The sequence below is a fragment of the Sceloporus undulatus genome, chromosome 3 (genome assembly GCF_019175285.1).
Source record: "Sceloporus undulatus isolate JIND9_A2432 ecotype Alabama chromosome 3, SceUnd_v1.1, whole genome shotgun sequence".
In the NCBI taxonomy this organism is placed as follows: Eukaryota; Metazoa; Chordata; class Lepidosauria; order Squamata; family Phrynosomatidae; genus Sceloporus; species Sceloporus undulatus.
Window position 1 is genome coordinate 22,633,358 of NC_056524.1, and position 22,197 is coordinate 22,655,554.

The 22,197-nt window shown below is 39.1% G+C and overlaps 1 protein-coding gene across 4 annotated transcripts in view; it reads left to right on the forward strand.

Annotated features, from left to right (window-relative positions):
- Positions 1–22,197, forward strand: part of DYNC2H1 (dynein cytoplasmic 2 heavy chain 1) — a 248,851-nt gene that overhangs the window by 191,812 nt on the left and 34,842 nt on the right. For all 4 annotated transcript variants that reach the window (XM_042458285.1, XM_042458287.1, XM_042458286.1 and 1 more), the window contains one exon: positions 11,714–11,830. In XM_042458285.1, the coding sequence (XP_042314219.1) occupies positions 11,714–11,830 (117 nt within the window). The remainder of the gene's footprint in view (positions 1–11,713; positions 11,831–22,197) is intronic.

Below are 22,197 nucleotides of genomic sequence, written 5' to 3' on the forward strand. Positions count from 1 at the left end.
AACTCAGTGGGTGACCTTGGGCAAGTCACACACTCTTGGCCTCAGAGGAAGGCAAGGGCAGACCCCTCTGAAGGAACATGCTAAGAAAACCCTATGCTATGGCCACCTTAGGGTCGCCATAAGTCAGAAATGACTTGAAGGCACACAACAACAGCAACGACAACAAAAAATCCTTATATGCATCTTCTTCATCATCTAATTGCAGAGAATTTTCCTACCATATGGAATCAGTTGGGGCCGTCCTTCCCAATTTGGTTTGTTAGTATTTATTTGGGACACATAATTTATGAATTCAGAGCTACAATAGATGTAAGGAGCAAATAATTTTTAAGACACAGCTTTATCTACTCAAAATGTCATGAACAGCAAAATTTTGAGATTATAATTCCTATGCATTCTGATGATTAGGGATGGGCAAAGTATGGCCCACAGTCCACATGCAGCCCTTGCCACCTTCAAGTACAGCCCTTCAAGCCCCCCAGAACCTCCAGACTAATTTGTTTTTAAAAAATGTGGGCTGATTCCCCCCCCCCCCGAACAGACCATGGGGCAAAGCAGATGGCTGGGAAGGAGCAACCTCTGGTTGCAGTCAGGCTGTGACAGTGCCAACTGCACCACCCACTCCCAATGTGAGCTGCTGCTGCGGTCCCAAGCAGCACTGCCTAGGAGCCAGATTTAAACAGCTCCTTTTTGCAGTGGCTTCGGGCTACCTTTGGTGGTCTCAGAGCAACTTCCAGCTGCTTTTGTAGTATGCAACATGTAAATGCCACTCCCCCCCAAAGCAGCTGGAAGCAGCTTCTTTTGGACCATGTGTTTCAGGCCCATGAAAAATTTGCCCAAACCACAGTGGATTTGCTTCTCCTGACTCTCCAAAAAACTAGATTAAATGACATTCAAAAGTGACATTGTATACCTTTGGGCACACCAAAATGCACTGGTACAGCCCACCAGGCAGACACAGAATGGAAAAAGGTCCCTGCTTCCTTCACAGTTGCTTACCCCTGCTTTAGAAATATACAGTATTCCAAACCAAGATGTTATTTCTGTACCTGGTTGAGTTCCCAATCTTCATGAGGCAGGGTCTGAGCAGAGGGGCCAGGATAGCATGGACTGAGCCCCTACTATCCTGGGCCCAATGCTCACCCAGGTTAATCCCTGGCTTAGCATGGGGACAGGCAGGTGTTCACACACCCATCCCCGCACCAACCTGGGACCAGCATGCAGCTCCTAATCTTTCCAGCAGTCTATCCAACTAAGAAGTCCCCAGTCACCCTTTTTGGTGCAGAAACAGGGCACCTGGCTGCACCCACATGGCCAGGCATCCTGTCAGATGCATCAACTGGGGCCTTCTCGATTGGATTGACTGCCGAAAAGGGAAGGAAGATGGTGTTGGAGTGTGTGCACAGCCCAGTTTTGGTGCAGAAACTCTGCTAAAAACTAGGGCTAAATTATCCCAAAGTAAAGGCTCATTACCTGGGGTCAGGCCAGATCCTCTGGATATGCATATGAACAGGGAGGATCAGACCTGATCCTGAGCCAGGGGTTTTGGCTTGCATCATCACACAAGATGACACAAGGCCAGGGAGGACCTGGACCATTTGGCCCACGTGGGCAATCGCATAGTCATACAGGTCATTACTTGTGGCAATTATACACTGTTAAAGAGTTCAGTAATTTCAACACTGTGCTAAACTGTACATTCAGATACTAGGTTGTTATCTTATTCCTTACGATTGTTGCTCTCTCTACTCAAATAGTATATATGGTGTTGTTTATGATAAAATCTGTAGTTTTCTGATTTTATTTTGCTTCCTAGGTCTCAGATGATTAAAAAAACTAAGATACACTTGCTTAGATAGCATAGGGTCCAGCAGTTTGTAGCTTTTTTCCTGTATATATTAAAAATTTAGCTTATATAAAAATATAATTTTTATATAAAATTAAAGCTTTTATATTTGTTAAATTCCATAAATATAAGAGGTGCTACAATTTCATATGCTAACTAAGCTATCAATAAAGCATTCTGTGTTGGGATTGATTTGTAAAGAAGCTTATATATCATTCAATCTTTCTCAAAATTTCGAGATACTTTTCCGGGGGGGGGGACTGGGGAGCTGTTCTCACCCCACCCCCCAATAACTTTGAAACTTCTTGAAAATCTCCTTCTCTAGGTATTACTAGCTGTTCCTATATGCAAACTACTTATTGAAAAAAATTGATAAAATAGTGTCATTTCAAGCAGAATAATATGAACAGAAGAAATAGCATTTCTGTGATATATTTTATACCCTAACTACATCTGATAGATGGCAGTAGAGTACTTGTGTTGTTATCTTCCTAATGATGATAGGTAAAAAGATAGGGGGAAAAGTTTATTGGTTAATTTAGTAGGGAAAAACAAACACAGATCTACTAAAGGCTTTATACTTTTAAATGTCTGCAAAAGAATTTTAAACAGATCAACCAGCAGAAGGTGTAGAAGACTCAGCTTTATTTATCCTTTGATACAATGCTACATTCATAATTAATTTTTAATGCCTATATCCATAGAAAACTATCAGTAGACATGTTTAAAGAGAGAGTTTTTTTCCTTTGCATTTCACTAGTATTAAATATAGGCTAAGTTAAGTATGTTACTGAATTCAGTGAATAGAATGAATTTGATACTATTGAAAAGTAATTTGGTTAGGGAAGCATATGTCTTAAAAATTGAAGCATCTTTTCATTTATATTAGTTTATACTGTATAGTTGATAATTTCAGTTTAAGATTTTTAGATTTTCTCAGCAGTACATTTCTTATATAATACTTTGACTTCCATTGGAAGATTTGTGGGTGCAGAAAGCTTCTCTCATCATTCTTTGTGTCTAATGTTACTGCTGTTCAAGAGCATGTCATCCCTCCTTCCAGTTTCCCTCCATTTTCTGGAATCACTGCCTGGAGATTGCAAGCATCCACTTCAGTTTTAAAATAACCACTGTTTGTTGCTTCATCCAAACATGGAAGTATGATTACTTTAAACCACTCAACCCCAGGACCAGAAAGCACAATTTGATGTTGACCTTTGGACAAACTATAGTTTAACCATGGTTTGTTTGGCATAGATGAAATTACAAACTGCAGTTAGTTTAAAAGTAAATAGGTCCTTCTGACATTGTGGCTGTCACACAAGAGAGAACAGTGAGTGCATAAATATGAGATTTACACATGTAACATTTATTTTATTTTCATAGCACACAGCTGCACAACACCCATCATATTTGCATAGGTGCATTGATATAAGGGTGCAAATAAGCAAAAGTTATTTTCTGTTAGCTTAAGATTTGATTTCTTACCAGCATTTCTAATTTAAAGCCATGCCAGTCAGATGAGGGTCAGCTGATTTAAGCCACAGAGTTTAGATGCAGATTGTTGTTGTTGTTGTTGTTGTTGTATGCTTTTAAGCCATTTCAGATTTATAGTACCCTAAGGTGAACCGAACATATCATTGAGTTTTCATGGCAAGGCATGGCCAAAGGGGCTGTATCATTGCCTTCTTCTTAGGCCGGTAGGATATGACTAGCCCAAGGTTGCCAAGTAGTTTTCCATGACAGAACACTGATTCAAGCACTTAAATCACTACACCACACTGACTGTCATGGTGGTAACTGAGATTGAGGCGTTAACTGTCTTAAGGGGGGAGGGATAACGTGTTTTTAATTGTCATATTTTATATTTTACTGTTGTTAACCGCCCGGATTGGTTTGCCAGAGGGTGGTATACAAATAATAATAATAATAATAATAATTATTATTATTATTATTATTAACTTGTATTTAACTGAGGCTTAAATCCAATTGCTAGTCCTCAAAAGAGTAGACCCACTGAACCAATTGCTGAATGGCAAATCAGTGTGCATGTTAATCCCATTGATGCTATACAATATGAAAAGGAATCTGAATCTGAACATTTATTTTACAAAAAAGGATTTGGTTCATTGGGTTATATTCTGAGTATTTTATATGGATTTTTCTGATAAAAACACTCTTGAAGCTTTTTTGGTTGTTCTTTAGCTTTCATGAATTTCAATCATAAAATGCAATTTTGTTCTGTCTAAAAATGATTTGTTGTCTTGTTTGACAGTTGTGATTGTTGTTTTCCTTTTAAGGAACATACTGAATTTATTTTCTTGCAAATCTTAAAGTCATTTAGTAGAACCGATGAATATTCATCTCTCTTTACAACTATAATATATCCATTTATAATATATCCATTTACCTCTATAAAAATATGTTGTTGTTTATAATGAATGGGAGAAATTGTTTTGTTCTGATCTCCAGGGCTTCAAACCAAACCCCCTATTTATAGCCTTGGAGAAGATCAGAAGGAAGTCATTGTTTACATCTCCAGTCTCTTGAAACTACTCTGCACAATTCCCAGGCAGGGTTGGGGCTAGACTATATCACAGGTTGCCCTACCATTAAGTGTAGTATCTCCCTCCTTCGTTACACTGTAAAAACAGTTTAGAGCGCTGCTAAAAGGGAACACAGGGCATATAACTGAGATTTGAGGCAGCTGAAGTGAAATTTGCCTTGGAGACAGAGCCCCAACAGACCAGTAATATAGAATCATAGAATTGGAACAGATCCCAAGAGTCATCCAGTCCAACCCCCTGCCATAAAAGAAAACACAATCAAGGCACTCCCAACAGATGGCCATCCAGTCTGTACAGAGGAGCCCTGGTGGCATAGTGGTTAAATGCCTGTACTGCAGCCACTCACTCACAAACTGCAATGTTGTGAGTTCAATACCAGCCAAAGGCTCAAGCTTGACTCAGGCTTGCATCCTTCTGAGGTCGCTAAAATTAATACCCATCTTTTGGGGGGCAGTTAGCTTACACATTGTAAACTGCTTAGAGAGTGCTTAAGTGCAATGATAAGCGGTATAGAAACGTACTTGCTATTGCTTAAAAACCTCCAACGAAGGAGATTCCCTTGGAAAATGACAGAACCCCACTAGCGGTCACATACATCTCCCAACTGAGACCACTCAGCCGCATCATCAATGAACTACAACCTATTCTGGACAATAATGCCACTCTTTCAAGGACCCTTGGTGGCAGACCTTTACTCACTTACAGACAGGCTCCAAGCCTCAAACATGTACTCACCTACAGGACGACACACACCACAGATGGCAACACAAGTACTAAGCCTTGCCACAAGCCAAGATGCCAACTCTGCCCACAGGAAATGTCATCACAAGACCTAATGGTATCACCCACAATATTAGGGGGGGCTTCACATTCATCCTCCAATGTGATCTATGCTGTGTACTGTGTCAGCAATGCCCTTCAGCACTCTACATTTAGCAAACAGGTCGGTCTCTGTGCCAGAGGATAAATGGACATAAATCAGATATTAGGAATGGGAATACACAAAAACCAGTGTCAGAACATTTCAGTATCCCTGGGCATTCCATCTCAGACCTCAGAAAAGTGGTCATTGAACAAAAGAATTAAAAAGGTAGATTTGAAAGAGAAACAACAGAACTGGAATTCATCCACAAGCTACAGTCCCTCAGCAGTGGGTCGAACAAAGACAATGGTTTCCTGACACACTACATGAACTTCAACATTATCTGACCCCATCCTCATGGGGGTGCTCTACATCCATCTATTCTTATCACCACAGGATAGTCCCATTGCGAAACTGGATCTGCCAGTTCATCTCCATGCACAAAGACCAGTTTCCTGTGTCTTTGTGCACTAACAACCATAGTTAAAATTTGACCTGCAACTTCATTTCCATACGCAAAAGATTTGTAATTTGTATTGAAATCCTCACATACCAATGGCATATATATGTCTGTACCAGGCTTCCACTTCACCAAATGCATCTGAGAAAGTAGAGTGAAGTCTACGAAAGTCATGCTGCTCCTCCTCTTTCCTGTGGGTGCCGGTGATGGGGATGGGGCTCTCTCCTCCTCCTCTTCCCCACGGGTGCCGGCACCGGCGCCAGGACTGCGCAGGCATGGACATGGGCATGGGCATGGGGCTCCCTCCTCCTCCTCTTCTCCATGGCTGCCAGCGCCAGGATCGCCCGGGGCCGGGGCCGCCGCCTTCCTCTGATGACAGCCGTGGCAGGCCAGAGTGGGCCTGGCCAGCATGGAGGAGGATGGGTGAGGAAGAGGAGCCGGAGGCGAAGGGGCTTCCAGCAACCTTTGCGGCCAGAAGTCCCACTCCTTCTTCCTGCTGGCAGCCTCCCTAATTGGTTAGGAGGCCGGGAAGGGGCAGGACTTCCGACCGCAAAGGTCGCTGGAACTTGTAGGTGACCAGAAGTCCTGCCCTTTCCTGGCCTCCCAACCAATCAGGGGGGCTGCCGAGCGGGACTTCCAGACACAAGGGGGGTGTGGCCCAACAAAGGTTGGGAACCGCTGCTCTATGTACTGTTGATTCATATTCAACTTGTGGCCTAATAGGAATCCTAGATCCCTTTCATATGTACTGTTATCAAGCCAAGTGTCCCCCATCCTATGCCTGCATTTAATTTTTTCTGCCTAATCATAGTTCCTTACATTACTTTTTCGTGGTCTCTGTGCCTCACACAATAGGGGTTTGCGCCTGCACAGAAAGTCCTTTCGGAAGCTGAAAAGCTGAGCAGATTGATAGGAAGCCCTGCCCACTCTCACATACTAAGCATGCCTAATCCTGCCAATCTAGCTTCTCCTTCAGTTCTTTTTCATCTGATGCAGGAGAAACTCTCCTTTCAGAATGTTCCTCAACTGACTCCACTCGTGTACAGTAGAATTGATTTTAATTTTTATTTTCTCTTCTTGTTCTGTGCATTGCCCTCTTTAGAGCTTAAAGCTAGGGTTTTTGTCCTTGTGTGTTTTTCGCTCAGCTGGGTGCCTCGCTTCTAGGCCTCTTATTGCCTCCAATTCTTTACTTAAGCTCTGCGTTTCTTGTAATAGGAAAGGGCTCCTCACTGATGGACTTTCTAAATGCTTGTTTGGGGGAGAGCCATGTTACAAACCGTTGCAATATTTGTCACTCTTTCACTAATGTGACTCTTCACAGTAGAGCCCAATGCTTGAAACTTTTTTGTTGGGAACACTCCGTTTCTATTGCAGAGAAATCATCTTCTCAGGCTAATCCTTTGGTTTTGGTGCTCATATCAAAACTTTCTGGGATTCCTAAGTTCTATCTCTAAGTCTTCTGGCAAAATACATTCTGCTCCTCTTGACAAAGAAGGTAGATGCCTTGATGTTTTTGGGTGATGTTTCTATTCTTCAGTTGCCCTATCTGCCAAGGTAGATAATGTGCAGGCTTGCATGGGTGCCTATCAAACGTTTTTGTGGGATAAGATGGCTGCCTTCATCCTCTTCTTGCTGGGAGAACAAAAGACGGCTGCCCTTGACTTCTATATGGAGGCTAGGCACTCAGTGGACTGTGCAGTCAAAGTGATCTCAGAAGAAGTGCATTGAAGACCTTCTCTTTGAGGGTGACGGCTTTCTACAGTCAAAATCAACGAGTCTCTCAACACACTGGCTAAGGCATGGCTCATTGGCAAGAGGCTGGGTGTCATAGGTCAAAAACAACAGTACTGTAGATAATAGTCATGCCCCCCACTCTGCCCCTTATAACTTTTCCAGATCTCAATCTACAGCTTCTACCCAATATAGGGGCTCTTCTCAACAATCTTCTCAGAGGCCCTACAGATAACATTAACCTCAGGGACAACAACAACAATCATCGGAAAAGTCCTCATCTTCTAAGTCCCACCTTTGACGGATCTACGTGGATGACAGCATCGTTCCATCCGATCTCTCCAAACCCTTCTCCTCTGCCATCTCATCAATTTTCCAAATTTTGTCGCTTTTACAGCAACTGGCACCAGATCACCACAGACATCTGGGTACTCACCATCATACACCTGGATTACACCATAGAGTTTCCAAGTACTCCACCTCTTGGCGCTTTTTGCTGTACTCCATCCCCTCCTCTCTAAGAGATCTCCTTTCTTCTCAGCAAAGGTGCCATTCAGGACAGATGCAAGATGGACAGTTACTTCTCCTAATATTTCACAGTGCCAAAATATCCTCAGGGAATATTTCAGCCTCCAGAACCTTCCAGGATGGTCACCACAGATGCTTCCATGACGGGCTGGGGAGCCCATTAGGCAGGTCTCTGCATCCAGAGTCACTGGTCCCCTTCAGAAGCAGAGATGCACATCAATGCCCTAGAGTTCTTGTCTATTATCAAGGCTGCTTATGTGAAGTTTTTCCCCTCCCACTGTTAGATCCTTGCACTATTTGCCTTATTCTGTCTGTAACAGTTTGGCTATTGTCTCCAGCCCTTGATGAACTCTGCCCTCCAGAACATTGTCTCCCACATATCTCAGTTTAAAGCCCTCTTGATCAATAACTTCTTGAAGTTGTTATATGCCAGAAATTGCATTATCAGTGTTACATCACCAGCATGTATATGAAGTAGACTGTTTATTTTTTTATAAAAGGCAAGATGGTGTCCAATACACCTGAAGCATCAGTGTTTGCCAGACTATCAATTTGTCCTTTGTAGTTGCAATGGTGGCTGTTTAGTAATGGCCATTTAAATACTTGTAATATATTGTATATAAGATGCTATATTTATTATAATTTGTTTGTGCTAGAAAACAAAACTATAAAGGAAAATTGTCTCTGATATTTTGTTTTAGTTGCCAGTCATAATCCCATTTACTAGGGGAAAAGTTCCATTGAATTAGGTAGAACATATATCTGAATAGACACAGAGAATTATGGTGTTCATGCTACCTATCATCATCTGTACTCTCAATTAGAATTAGATTTTTTCCCTTTTAATTTGGGAGTGAGCAAAACATTTCCAATATACATTAAAGTGATACATTTTGATTAAAATTCAAAATGTTTTATATTCTGTTATAAAAGTAACATTCAGGCTCTTTTCTCCACTTTGTTTTCAAAGGGAAAATGTTCTTTTCAAATCTCTTATTTTCCACAATGTTTGGAAAATTAATCAATAGCTACAGTTATAAAAGTTAAAATACTACTTCCACCGACTACCAGCTAGTGAGGTTTCATGTTCTAGCAATGCTGATAAATTATATTAATTTGCTTTCACTGAACCAAACAACAGCAATTAATTTACCAAGCAAACAAAGAAAATGAAACACTGCATCATCACACATTTTTCAAGATTAGAAAATCTATCAAAAATGGAGAGACAAGTGGACTTTAAGTGTATCATTCTGAGTGCTTAACAACTAAATAGTTCTTCCCTGTGGAAAGATTAACATATACTTATTACAAAACTTCTGTGCAGTCAAGCAAAACAGGAATTATAAGCTGCTGAAAATCTTAGTGGGAGAAACAGCTACCCTAAATAACATGTGGACAATAAATAAATGTGGTCTGGTTTATTATTATTAAATTCTAAACTGTTTTATTTCTTGGTAGAAATCACCATAAGAACCCTGATCTCAAGAGTAATAGTCTAACATGCAAGCCATTACACCACAATGACAGATGGTTAAAATGCAAATGAACTTCTATTTTATGATACTTATAAAAATCAGAAACAAATATTTAATTTAATTATTGGTCTTCATTTTTTACCAAGATCATAATTCGTAAATGGAGTTGGCTTTAATAACTCATGGTACAAGAAACTCATGGAGAAAGTGTTTGATTTGGTTAATTGGGCAGCTTTATTGGAAATTAAGGAAAATATGAACATAGATTCAAATGATAGAAGATGGATATCGCAAATTTATAAAAATCAAACAGCAAAAATTTAATATTAACAGAGATTTGTCAAAACCAATTCCTATTGAAAGAGGCACAAAACAAGGCTGCCCGCTGTCCCCCTTGCTTTTTTCTTGCTAATAATGGAATTATTAATAATTAGGGTCAAAATAGTGAATTAATAAAAAGGGTAAAGATTAAACCATTTGAATATAAGATACGAGCATTTTCCAATGACATTGTCGACTGGAAAAAATAGGTTTTGACCTGGGGTGGTTTGCGTATAGGCAGATTTGTGAAAGAACAATGGAAGACCTAAAAGAATTTGGAGCCGAAAGAAGTAAATCAGATTTAGAAAAACCTCTGTGCAATGAGAATGAAAAAATGATAGGGAAATTGGATAGTAAATTACTAGAATTGGAAGTGGAAGATGAAATTGTAAAGGATACTAGGTTAAGTGGGCAAAATATATAGGTTATAATATTCAATTGGACCAGTGGGAACAGGTTTGGATCAAAGGATTAAGATACACAGCCTCCCAAGCTATAAAGGAAAATTGGTACAAAATGTTTTATCGTTGGTATTTAACTCCAGACAGATTAGCTATAATTTACAAAAATAAAAATAATAAATGTTGGGAATGCGGGGATGTGGTAGGGACATTCATACACTGCTGGTGGAATTGCAAACAAGTGAAAAACTATTAGAAGGAAATAAGGGCAACAATTTGTGATATACTGCATATTGATTTAGAATTGAGACTAGAAAGCTTTTTATTGGGAATTTTTGAAAGTGAAATTGAAAAAAAGTATGGAAAGTTGCTTTTTTTATATGGCAGCTATGGCAAGGATACTATTGGCACAAAAATGGAAAACAAAGGATACTCCTAGTAAAGACGAATGGATAATGAAATTAATTGAAATAATAGAAATGGACTAACTTACACAAATAGTAAAAAATAAGCCATCAACTAAAATTAAAGAAGATTGGCATTTAGTATATGAATATATGAAGGAGCAATGGGGTAATATATTTATAACAGTAAGAGTAAACCAAAACTAATTATTCTATGTTTCTATGAATGGTATGAACTTTAAATTAGCATAAAGATACTTTACAAAAAGTGATGCATTTGCACTGGGGACAGCGAATATACATGAATTTAAAAATGAGGTGGCTGGTAGTATAAAATGTCTGGATTAGAAATATATAATCTATAAAAATTATTAAAGGAAGTCTATACAAGGGATACATTAAAGTAAACAGTTAACTTAGATAGGAAAGAAGTCAGATGTGTGAATATTAGAAATGTATATGTGTGCATTATAAGTGCATGTACTTGGGATGGAATAGAAAGTAGGGAAAATGTGTGAAGTTAAAAATAGGTTAATAGTAGGGAGGGATAGGTGGGTTTAAGAATTGACTCATTTGTGTGAAGTTATTTGTATGGCGTTTTGTTATCAATAAAAATTGAAAAAAAAAGAAACTCATAAAGGTTCTCCTGTTTAATCTTTGAAGCTTTCTTTTTCTCCAGAGTCTCACTTTATCCTATAGGTGAGACTAAATGGGAAAGTAGAGGACCCTGCTTCTTCCATCTACACTCAAACTCTCTAAACAAATCCCATTACCCGTGGTTTAATAATAATAGTATTGAAACAATCTGTATTTTGCTCCACCCATAGCAGGATGACAGGGCTCACTGACAATGCTAAGCCATTTGATTCCATGCATATATATGTTTCCTGTGGATTGTATTGGTATTCCAAATGCATGCATAGTTAAAGTGCTGCAACCTTGAGTGGAAATTCTGTCAATATGAACTTGCACACACAGACATACATATCATTATGTTGTTTTGAAGGAGCTTTTACATTTTCTGAGAATTGTCTTTCCTTGTTTGGTCTATATAACTCTAGTAGAAAATTGTCTCAAGTCATCACACACACTCAGACTGTCTTTTCATCTTGCAGGTAATTTCACAGCTTCGGATTTTGAGCAGGTCTGTAACAGCTGGCTGCAAATTCGACAGAGAAATCTGGTCTAATGAACTTTCTCCAGTTCTTAACTTATGGAAGAAGCTTAATCAGGTAAGAAGGTCAATAGTAAGAGGTAACTATGACACAGAAAGGTCACATAAAACAAGCCTTTTTTTAAAAAAAATCTTTTTACTTCTTGTACTGTTCACAAATAGTGACTTGAACCTTTTGCTGCAATAATAATAATAGGAAAGTTGTTCTTTTCAATATGAAATTTCAACTTGTTCTTATAACCTCCTACTCTTCTTCTTCTTCTTCTAGTTTATTTTTATAGCGCTGTAAATGTACACAGCACTGTACATACAAATGATCAAATCAATAAAAATGAAACCTGCCAATGGCGTACAATCTACAATCTAGTACTTTGCTTGAGCAGAATGAATATAAACAAATAAGCAATCAAGCAAGAAAAGCGAGTTAGTAACCAGCCACACTGGCAAGTGCCAAGGCTGTCATGAGAACCTGCAGGCTCCAATTTAAATTCTTTTAGTACACCTCAGTAGATGTTTGCTTATAATCATTTGTGGTACTAAAAACAGTCTTGGCTAAAACGTATGCATTTACCATCTGCTTTTTAAGGACATCTGGACTCCTTGAATGAATGTAAATATCAATATTTCCATATTTGAATATGTATACACACACATACAGAAAGAGAGAGATATTTTCCTGCATTGTTGCTATTTGACCCTTTATGGAATTGTGAGTCCCCCAAAGTCACAGTTGGGGGAGCATCCAAAGCTGCTTCAAGATTCTCTTTTGTGTGCAACCCTCTATCTGATTTGTGAAATTTGGGAGAATGCAGTGGGAGATGATATGACTTTGTGATCCATTTATAATAAGCCTGTCTTTTCTCATTTCTGCTTCTGTCATTCTTATCATAACACTTAGTAAGGATGGAAAGATGTGTGAGCTGCACAATATCTTTTTATTGGCATTGTTACCTTCATCTGGTAGTGCCTCAAGACTTTGGGGTCAATTGTGAAATCCCTAAACTTATGTTGCCACATTTCATTGGCGATGTAAAATTAACTTTGAGAGTTGTGATTGATATATAGGACTTGATGGTAAAACAGAATTGCTGTTGACTTTCAGGCAATTTGTTTAAGAGCTCAGATTTTCCATCAGTAAACATGCACATTTCAAACGAAAAATAAAAAAATCATGAAAATCTGCCTCAGCTGTACTAGCAAAGCTCCAGTGATACCCTTCTTCTAAGCAAAAAAAAAAAAAAGCTATGAATGTATGATTTGGAGTGAAGAGTAGTGGGAAGAAAGGATTCGCACACAGATTCCTCACTTCATAAGGCTTTTATATGCATGATTTTGGAACTTTGAAAAAAGGAAGCTGCTTGGAAAAAGCTGCAGTGGCAGGCTGAGGAAAGATTAAACACACCCTCCTTCTACCACAGATTGGTAGAAGGTCCCAGATTGCTCTCTTCTGGTGCTACTTTCAACTATAAAGATGAGCTGTTGGGATTTTACACGTAAAGTATTTGTGACCTAAGATGATAATGTGATAAATCCATGGGTTTGATGGCGCTCTCAAAACCAACATGACATTTCCCAGCTTCTTCTATCTGTAGTGCCCTTGTGGTCTCTTCCAACTCTATGATTCTATGATTCTATGATTCTAGTGTAGGCTTTAGCTATTTTTAGGTGTGCCATCACAGGTTTATTGGACATTCAGAGGGGAATGGGGACATATTGGTGAATCTACCTCAAAAAATCTGAAAAAAGTTTGCGTATACCACTTTATGGACATAAAGAAACATATTTCATTCTCCATTTAATGCAAAATATGTAGCTCCCACAGGAACACCACCTTCAGCAGAATCAGTTGGCACATTCCTGTTTTCCATTCTCAGTAAATTCATGAAAAAAAAAGATATGGGGGAAAAATTAGCATGCTTCCTTTCCTTTTGCACACCAATGTTCCAGCTTACTTCTGTTGTATCTGAACATTTGAGTTCTTCTCTGAAGTGTCTTAATTAACAAAGTTGATTTGAACCAGAATTGATTGAAACTATCCAAGCTGCTGGAAAAGCTAACATGGTTGACAATGTGAAAGTTAACTGTGTAAATGATGAATTATATGTATGCAGATCTGCTCCAGCAAGGATTGTTGCACAAACAGCACTGGAATCTATGGACAGGTATTTTATTTCCTAGATCAATTATCTCTTTATGACAAGCCACTCTGAGGACAATTTCTGTGCAGATATTTGTTTCTGCCAAAGGATTATCTTTACCACGTTAAGATTTATTGTCATGAACTGACTTTTTTCAATTGAGACAAAGCTGGAGAAATCATTATTATCTTCCTAAGACAGTTAGTAGAAACTGCTAACAGAAAATTATGCCTGTGTACCTGCATAATTATTAATATTTTAAAGATAGACAGCCCATTCCAAATCACTATGGATGAAGTCTATGTTTGCATAATTATTCAGTAGATATATTTTTTAAAATCAACATGATTAACTGTGGACACATTCATTTAATTCTTTCTGATGGTCATTTCAAATTACAGATTAGTCATTGAAAAGTCCCTTCTTTAGAATACTAATCATCACTAAATGTGGTTCTTTATAACTTTTGCACTCGAAAATATAATTAATTTGCTTTTGAAATATTCATTCGTCAAAAATGAGACTTTCCCCTCTTCTTTATAGAAGAAATTGGAAATCTTTGTTTAGCCATATTATTTATATGAAAATATTAAAAAGTCAGATCTAGATCTGCCTTTGAGTCAGGAACTTACCTTCTCTATGGAAGATTATTAGGTGGTCCCTCTCATGAGTCAGGGTTGCTAATTAATTTCTCCTTGTGAGGAGTCTGCCTCCAACCTTCAAATCCTTCCCTGCCTAGCCACTGGGCTGTAGGGCATCATCTACTGTAGCCTTTTTAAAGGTGGTTCTGAGCTGCTTTTGGATTTGATTTACTGCTCTAATCTATATTTACTGTCCTTCTCTCCCAACCCACTCACAGCATATTCAGCATGATAAGGTCCTTCATTAAGTTGGGGATGGAGACTCTCACCAAGTCCTTTCCATCCTTTCCTAACTTTGAAGTACTGTATCTTTTTATTCTGCTCTGGATGACTGTTTCAGCATATTTTCTTGAGTCTGGAAGAATGAATTGGCTTCATGCCAGATTCAGGAGTCACTGCCTGCAACCCATCTTCCTCCCCTAGCACAAAAAGTGAGTGGATATTTCATATTCCATTAATTAGTTAATGAAGATGACCTTTTCCTCAAGTCTGGATCAAATGTATAGAGTGTGAGGCTGGAAGAGCAAAAGCCTTATCTTCACTGAGGAATTTTACACCTTATGTTGGTTTGTGAGCATTCTCTTTGGTTTGACAAATTCAGTCCTTGTAATGATTACCCTGCCCACTGTTTCCTCTAGTCCTTTTCCTAGCCTCTGAACTCAGCCTGCTTCCAAAGAACACAATAAAGCCAGAGGTTTCTCAGCTGGGTTCCAGGCCCAGAAAACAGTATTGACTTACCATTTCAAATATCCCAATTTGGCAAGGACAGTTTTGCTTAATTCTCTGCTGTCCCACTTTTTCAGCTGCTTTTAAAATGTCCCAGTTTCTCTCGCCTGCTCTCACTTTCTGGCTTTGTCTTCAGCTTACTTCAGCTGCTGCAAACTGAGTTAAAAGTGCAAAAGCAGTTTGCACTCAATTAATTTAGCAGAGGAGAGGAGGGAATGGAGTCCTAGGAAAGGGACTCTTCTCGCCACACTTAGCAAAGCAAGGTGTTATAGCATCTTCTAGCCTGTGTGTTCTTCCTCATTAATACTTTTTACTTTCTTCACCACACACTGATGTTCCTTAGCCACAAGTGTCCCAGTTTTCATCTCTGATATGTTGGAAAGTATGCCATCCCCTGTGTATGCCAGCTTGCTTGTGGGAAGAGCAAAGGTGATGGTGATCACAAAAAATTGTTTGGCTACTACAACTTCTTACCTGGAATGTTCTCAAAGCACATGCATGAACTCATGCATGTTCTCAGCACATGCCTGTAAGAGATCAAATAGAAGTCATTAACCTTCATCTACACAGAACTATCTAAAGGAGAATTTTATTGAACACACAAGAATAAAAATCTTCACAATAATTGCATTGGGGAATATGAAATGCTTTGGTAGAGCTTCACAAATGAAAACCAGAACATGTAGAATACAAAGCTACCTAACAGAGGACACTTGCTTCACACTGGGGAAATACTAACTCAAATGAACAAATTCACAAGACTGAGAGAGGAGGTCTAAGAGTGATTTCATCTTGAGCACCTCAGAGCACCACCTCGGCAATGATTCAGCAAGTGCCCTCCAGAAGCCACCTCTCAGAGATCTTGGTTGAAGTTTCAAGTACGCTGCATCCTGAAACAATTTTCTTTTGAACCTGGAGTCCATAGAGAGATATCTCAACCACAGGGTTACCATGAGTCAAAGTCAACTTGAGGGCAGTTAACAACAGGAGGACAGGGAAGGAAGCTCAAAGTCAGGAAATTTCTCTTTTGGCCTGATCAGTCTGCTTCTGAAGAGAAATTTTGGTGATATATTGATGGACAAAGCAAGAAAGACATTTAGAGGTCATTACTCTTGCCACAAAGGTGACCTTTCTTACTAGTGTCATTTCCTGTCCAATTGGCCAGCTACAGAATATCATACTGGGAGAGACAGAGCCTTCTATGGGGATATTCAGTAGTTCAATAATTTAATCAGTATACTTGCTACACTTCATGGTGGAAGATAATGGAGCAACATTTTTTCAGAAAGGGGTGATAGATACAGGATATGACTAGAGGCCTCTCCAGCAAAGTCATCTCTATCCTGAGCCAGACAATCAAAGAGTTTCCATAAAAATATACATGCATGCACATGTACATAGACACAAGGCCCAGCAGACTGGAGGAGGGCAAACATTGTCCCCACCTTCAAAAAGGGGGGGAAAGAGGATCCCAACAATTATCGTCCAGTTAGTCTGACATCAATACCAGGAAAGATTCTGGAGCAGATCATTAAACAGAGAGTCTGTGAACATCTAGAAGGCAATGCCATAATCACAAAAATTCAACATGGGTTTCAGAGAAACAAGTCATGCCAGACAAACCTGATCTCTCTCTTTCTTTGATAAAATTACGAGCTTGGTAGATGAAGGGAATGCTGTGGATATAGTATATCTTGATTTCAGTAAGGCCTTTGACAAGGTTTCCCATGACATTCTTGCAAACAAGCTTGAATGTGGGCTAGACAAAGTAACTGTTACATGGATTTGTAATTGGTTGACTGGCCGAAGTCAAAGAGTGCTCAACAATGGCTCCTTTTCATCCTGGAGAGAAGTGACGAGTGGGGTCCCACAGGGCTCTGTCCTGGGCCCAGTGCTATTCAACATCTTTATCAATGACCTGGATGACAGAATTGGGAGCATACTTATCAAATTTGCAGATGACACCAAATTAGGAGGAATAGCTAATACTCCAGAGGACAGGATCAACATTCAAAATGACCTGAATAGACTAGAAAGCTGGGCCAAAGCTAACAAAATGAAATTCAACATGGAGAAATGTAAGGTACTACACTTAGGGCAGAAAAATAAAATGCACAGATATAGGATGGAATAAACCTGGCTGAATGAAACTACTTGTCAAAGGGATCTAGGAGTCCAAGTAGACCACAAGTTGAACATGAGTCAACAGTGTGATGCGGCAGCTAAAAAGGCCAATGCAATTTTATGCTGCATCTATAAAAGTATAGTGTCTAGATCAAGAGAAGTAATAGTGCCACTGTATTCTGCTCTGGTCAGCCCCCACCTGGAATCTTGTGTCCAGTTCTGGGCACCACAATTTAAAAAGGATGTGGAGAAACTGGAGCATGTCCAGAGGAGGGCGATTAAAATTCCCCTATGAGGAACAATTCAGGGAGCTGGGGATGTTTAGCCTGGAGAAGAGAAGGTTAAGAGGTGATATGATAGCCCTGTTTAAATATTTGAAGGGATGTCCTATTGAGGAGGGAGCAAGCTTGTTTTCTGCTGTTCCAGAGACTAGGACCCGGAACAATGGATGAAAGCTACAGGAAAAGAGATTCCACCTCAACATTAGGAAGAACTTCCTGACAGTAAGGGCTGTCCGACAGTGGAACACACTCCCTCAGAGTGTAGTGGAGTCTCCTTCCTTAGAGGTCTTTAAGCAGAGGCTAGATGGCCATCTGTTGGGAATGCTTTGATTTGGATTTCCTGCATGGCAGGGGTTGGACTGGATGGCCCTTGTGGTCTCTTTCAAGTCTAGAATAATAGATTCTATGATTCTAAGGCTCTAGGATTGTTGGACAAATATGGCCATTTTATGTCACATGCCTCTAACTTTTATTGTAACCTCCAGATAGTAAAAAACTCATTATACTAGTGATGTGTCCTGGCTTCGAGACACAGTTTATGCACATGATGCCTGTAAAGTCAGGCGTGAATGCTAAGTTATAGCAACACTTGGCTATAGCTAGATAGTTCCTACTCACCCACCCCCCACACATCAGCTTTTATCACTAAAAGTAAGTGTTACTAGGCTGTGTTATTAAAAGAAAGATTGGTCTGCTCTTTATATTAGCCATTAGTTTCTGGTTAAGTTTTTTGTGGGTTTTTTGGGCTATGTGGCCATGTTCTAGAAGATTTTCTTCCTGATGTTTCGCCAGCATCTGTGGCTGGCATCTTCTCTTTGGTTAATTTTTATGTCATCTAACTGAACTCATGGGACTTGGAGCCACCACACAGTACATTTTCCCACTCCTGCCTTTAACAATTGACATGGGTTAGTGCTAAAGAAACTAACTGTATATGTTTAGAACAAGCACAGGCTGAAGGGAGGAATCACATGATTTCCAAATGTCAAAATAAATTCTGACAGTTTTCCTATTTACTTTTTCTTCTTTGACAATAACTGCCTGGCAGGAAAGTGATAAATGTGGGTCATGAAAAGCCACCTAAATCAGTTGCAGCAGTCGGGCCGTTCAACTTTTGGTTCAAAAATGACAGGTGGTGAAACTGTTTTCATTGCTGAAACGGACAGTAAATGTGGTAATTTTGTTCTGCTTATTGAATTAAAATGCTAAACAAGCCAGTCACTTGGCTTAAGCTTATAAAATTTGATTTAGTACACTCATATGCATATAGCCCAATTTAGACCACTGTGAAATGATTTGACATGTTCATTTGTCATTTTGTTTTCCCAAAATAAGAGGTATAAAATAGTACTACAAATTAAATTACATTAATGCATTTCATACACAAAATAAAATATGTGTAATCTGTTTCAACTTAAAATCTAAGCAGAGCTTGTTGTTAAATAACTAATAACTTCCTTATTATTATGTAAATAATGCAGCATGCTTTTAGCTTTTTGATTCAGTACTGAGTGTGAATGCTGTAGAAACTTCACTTAAACAAGAAGAAAAAGATAGCAAACCATTTAGTTGTCCATTGGGAACATACACATGCCTTTCTAACAGGTTTCAATCAAGTGAACATACATACAAAAGTAGGAGTTAGGAAGGTAGGGGTTAGAACCTAGAAGATGGAAGCTAAATAAAGAGTAGCTATCATTCAGCTGCTCCTCTTATTCTTCCTGAGTTTAAGCTCATCGAAACTCAATAAGGAGACAGATAGGATTTCGTAGTGTAAATGGCTGTTTATTCCATACTTTTACCAATTCTCATGTTGTTTTTTCTTCAGAATCTTATATTCTGAACTTTCAGTCAATATGAGAAGCAAGAGGCTCACTTCAGATCACCATTATATCTGTGCACAAACATATACAAAAAGGGAGAGACTTATTGATAATATAAAAAAAAATACTCCAGGTGTTAAATTTATACATTGGGCCCTTGGTATCCGCAGGCGTTGGGTTCCAGGACCTCTTGTGAATACAAAAATATGTGGATGTTCAGGTTCCATTAAATACAATGACATAGCAAAATGGTGTCCCTTATATATGGAAACAAGTGTTCCTTTAGATGCCTAGGGCATCTAACGCTGTTCAGGGTTTCAAACATCAATTTGAATTAGGCTAGTAAACAAATAAGGAGCTAATGTAATTGGGGAAAGTATCATTATAATCTTCAAATAACCCATTATACTAGTCTGAATACATGCTTGGCATTAGCATTCTAAACTAATTATATAGGTTTCCAAACTCTGTTCAGGGACAACCTCAGTATGTAGTCTAAACTGAATGTAGCCATAACCTTATAAGCACTTCTGACCATAATCAGCACCTGAGCTGCCAAGAGGAACACTAAATCCAAAACTACCACATATACTCGACTATAAGTTGACTGTGTGTATATGTCAAAGGCAAGTTTTGGGGCCAAAATTATGGATTTTGATATGACGATAAGTTGAGGGTAAAACTTAGGGGCATATAACAAAGTATGAAGCAAAGGAAAATGATGCCAAAGAAGTTACAAAATTCTAGCAAGCATAGCTGTTTATACTTGCCCTGGATGAAGGAAATATGGTAAATGGTGGCTGTGTGGTGTGTGTGGGAGGTGACCAGGTGCAGACAAGGCTAAGAAAATGTACACATATCAAAAAGGATGAAAAGGCAAAGCAAAGAAAATGGTGGTTATGTTAGCAGTGATAATAGCCTTTAACTCTAACGCGATAACTTTGCCTGATTTTAACCCAGAAAAGTTGATAAATCCCTTGTTCATATTCTTCAAATCCCAATTACTCTTAGTACTCTTTTGAAGGAAAGTGCCAAAGAGTTGCCACTGCCTTCATTTTTCCACCCAGTCTTCCAGAAAGGCCAGAGGCACTTCTACAGTGGAAAGATCAGAGAGGGTCAGTGCTTCTTTTAAGTTATCCCAGGATGAACTAAGCTCTCACTTTTCACCATTCCATTCAGAGAAGTGGATGGTTCTCTTTTTGATAAGAATACAGTAGTTATATTGACCCATGGATAAGTCAACCCAAGCGTTTTTTAAAGTCAATTTTGGACTACAATTTCTAGAATTATACATGAATACATACATGAATGCAGTGGCTTAGTGGTTAAGACGTCTGTTCTGATGATCAGAAGATCAGACACTTGGCAGTTTGAGCCCCGAGTGCTGCATGATGGGGTGAGCTCCTGCCACTAGTCCCAGCTTCTGCTAATCTAGCAGTTTGAAAGCACGCAAATGCAAGTAGATAGATAAGTACCACTTCTCAGTGGGAAGGTAACAGCATTCAAGGAAGTCATGCTGGCTTAGAAATGGAGATGAGCACCGTCCCCTACAATTGCTTGGGACTAGACATTCATGTCAAGGGACTACCTTTACCTTTTACAATACAGTACATATGTTATCCCAGAGAAAGAATGCTACCACCCAGAACAGAAAGACAGGCACATACAGGTCAAGTTTCTAGAGAAGTATAACTTTCTTAATGCTGAACAGCTGACTAAGGAGATATTTTGCCTTCTCTGTCAGAGAGCTCTGGTGCCACAACAAATTACAATTTCCAGAATTCTCTAGCACTGTGCCAGGCCAATTAAAATGGTGTCAAACTGGATTATTTCTGCAGCGCAGATGCAGCCCAAGAGTGAGAACTTCTTTAAACCGGCAAATAACTAGAGCACATTTTATATTACAGCTAGTTAAAGTATATACTTGCATAGCTGAGTGTTGACAACACACACATACACACACACTCAAGCTATTATAAGCCACAGAAAAGTTGAATACCAAAGAAAATATACTACCCACATTTTGACCATGTCAATTAATAGTCACATTGCTATAATAGAGATTTTTTATCTTGGTTTAATAAACCAAGACATGAACAAGCTTTTGACTGGCACAGGTGGTATCCCTTTTTTTTCTCCCTGCAAATCTGCAGTTCCCATGTCACTGAGATTACAATAATAAGCCACTTGTGTGAGCAGGTTTTTTTAAAAAAGAAACAACTCAAAACAAACCAGTAGAAATGACCGCTTTCTATCATATGTATATATTGGATAGGGAATTTTAAAGGTAAAGTTAAAGGTATTCCTCCTTGACAAGGTTGTCAAGTTGTGTCCGACCATAGGGGTGGTGCTAATCTCCATTACTAGGTCATAGAACCAGTGTTGTCAGAGACTATTCTGTGATCATGATTGCACAGTACGCTGTTTACCTTCCCACCAGAGTGTACCTATTTATCTATTAGCATTTACATGCTTTTGACCTGTTAGGTTGATAGAAGCTGGGACTAGTGATGGGAGCTAACCCCATCATCTGGCACCCAGGCCTCAAACTGCCAGCCTGCCGATCTTGCAATCAACAGTCAGCGTGTTAACTGCTTGAGCCACTGCATCCTCTATAGGTAATTTTGGTGGCTCCCAATTATGGTTAAACTTTTATTCTCAATCTCTCAATAAACCTTTATTTTCATTCTAA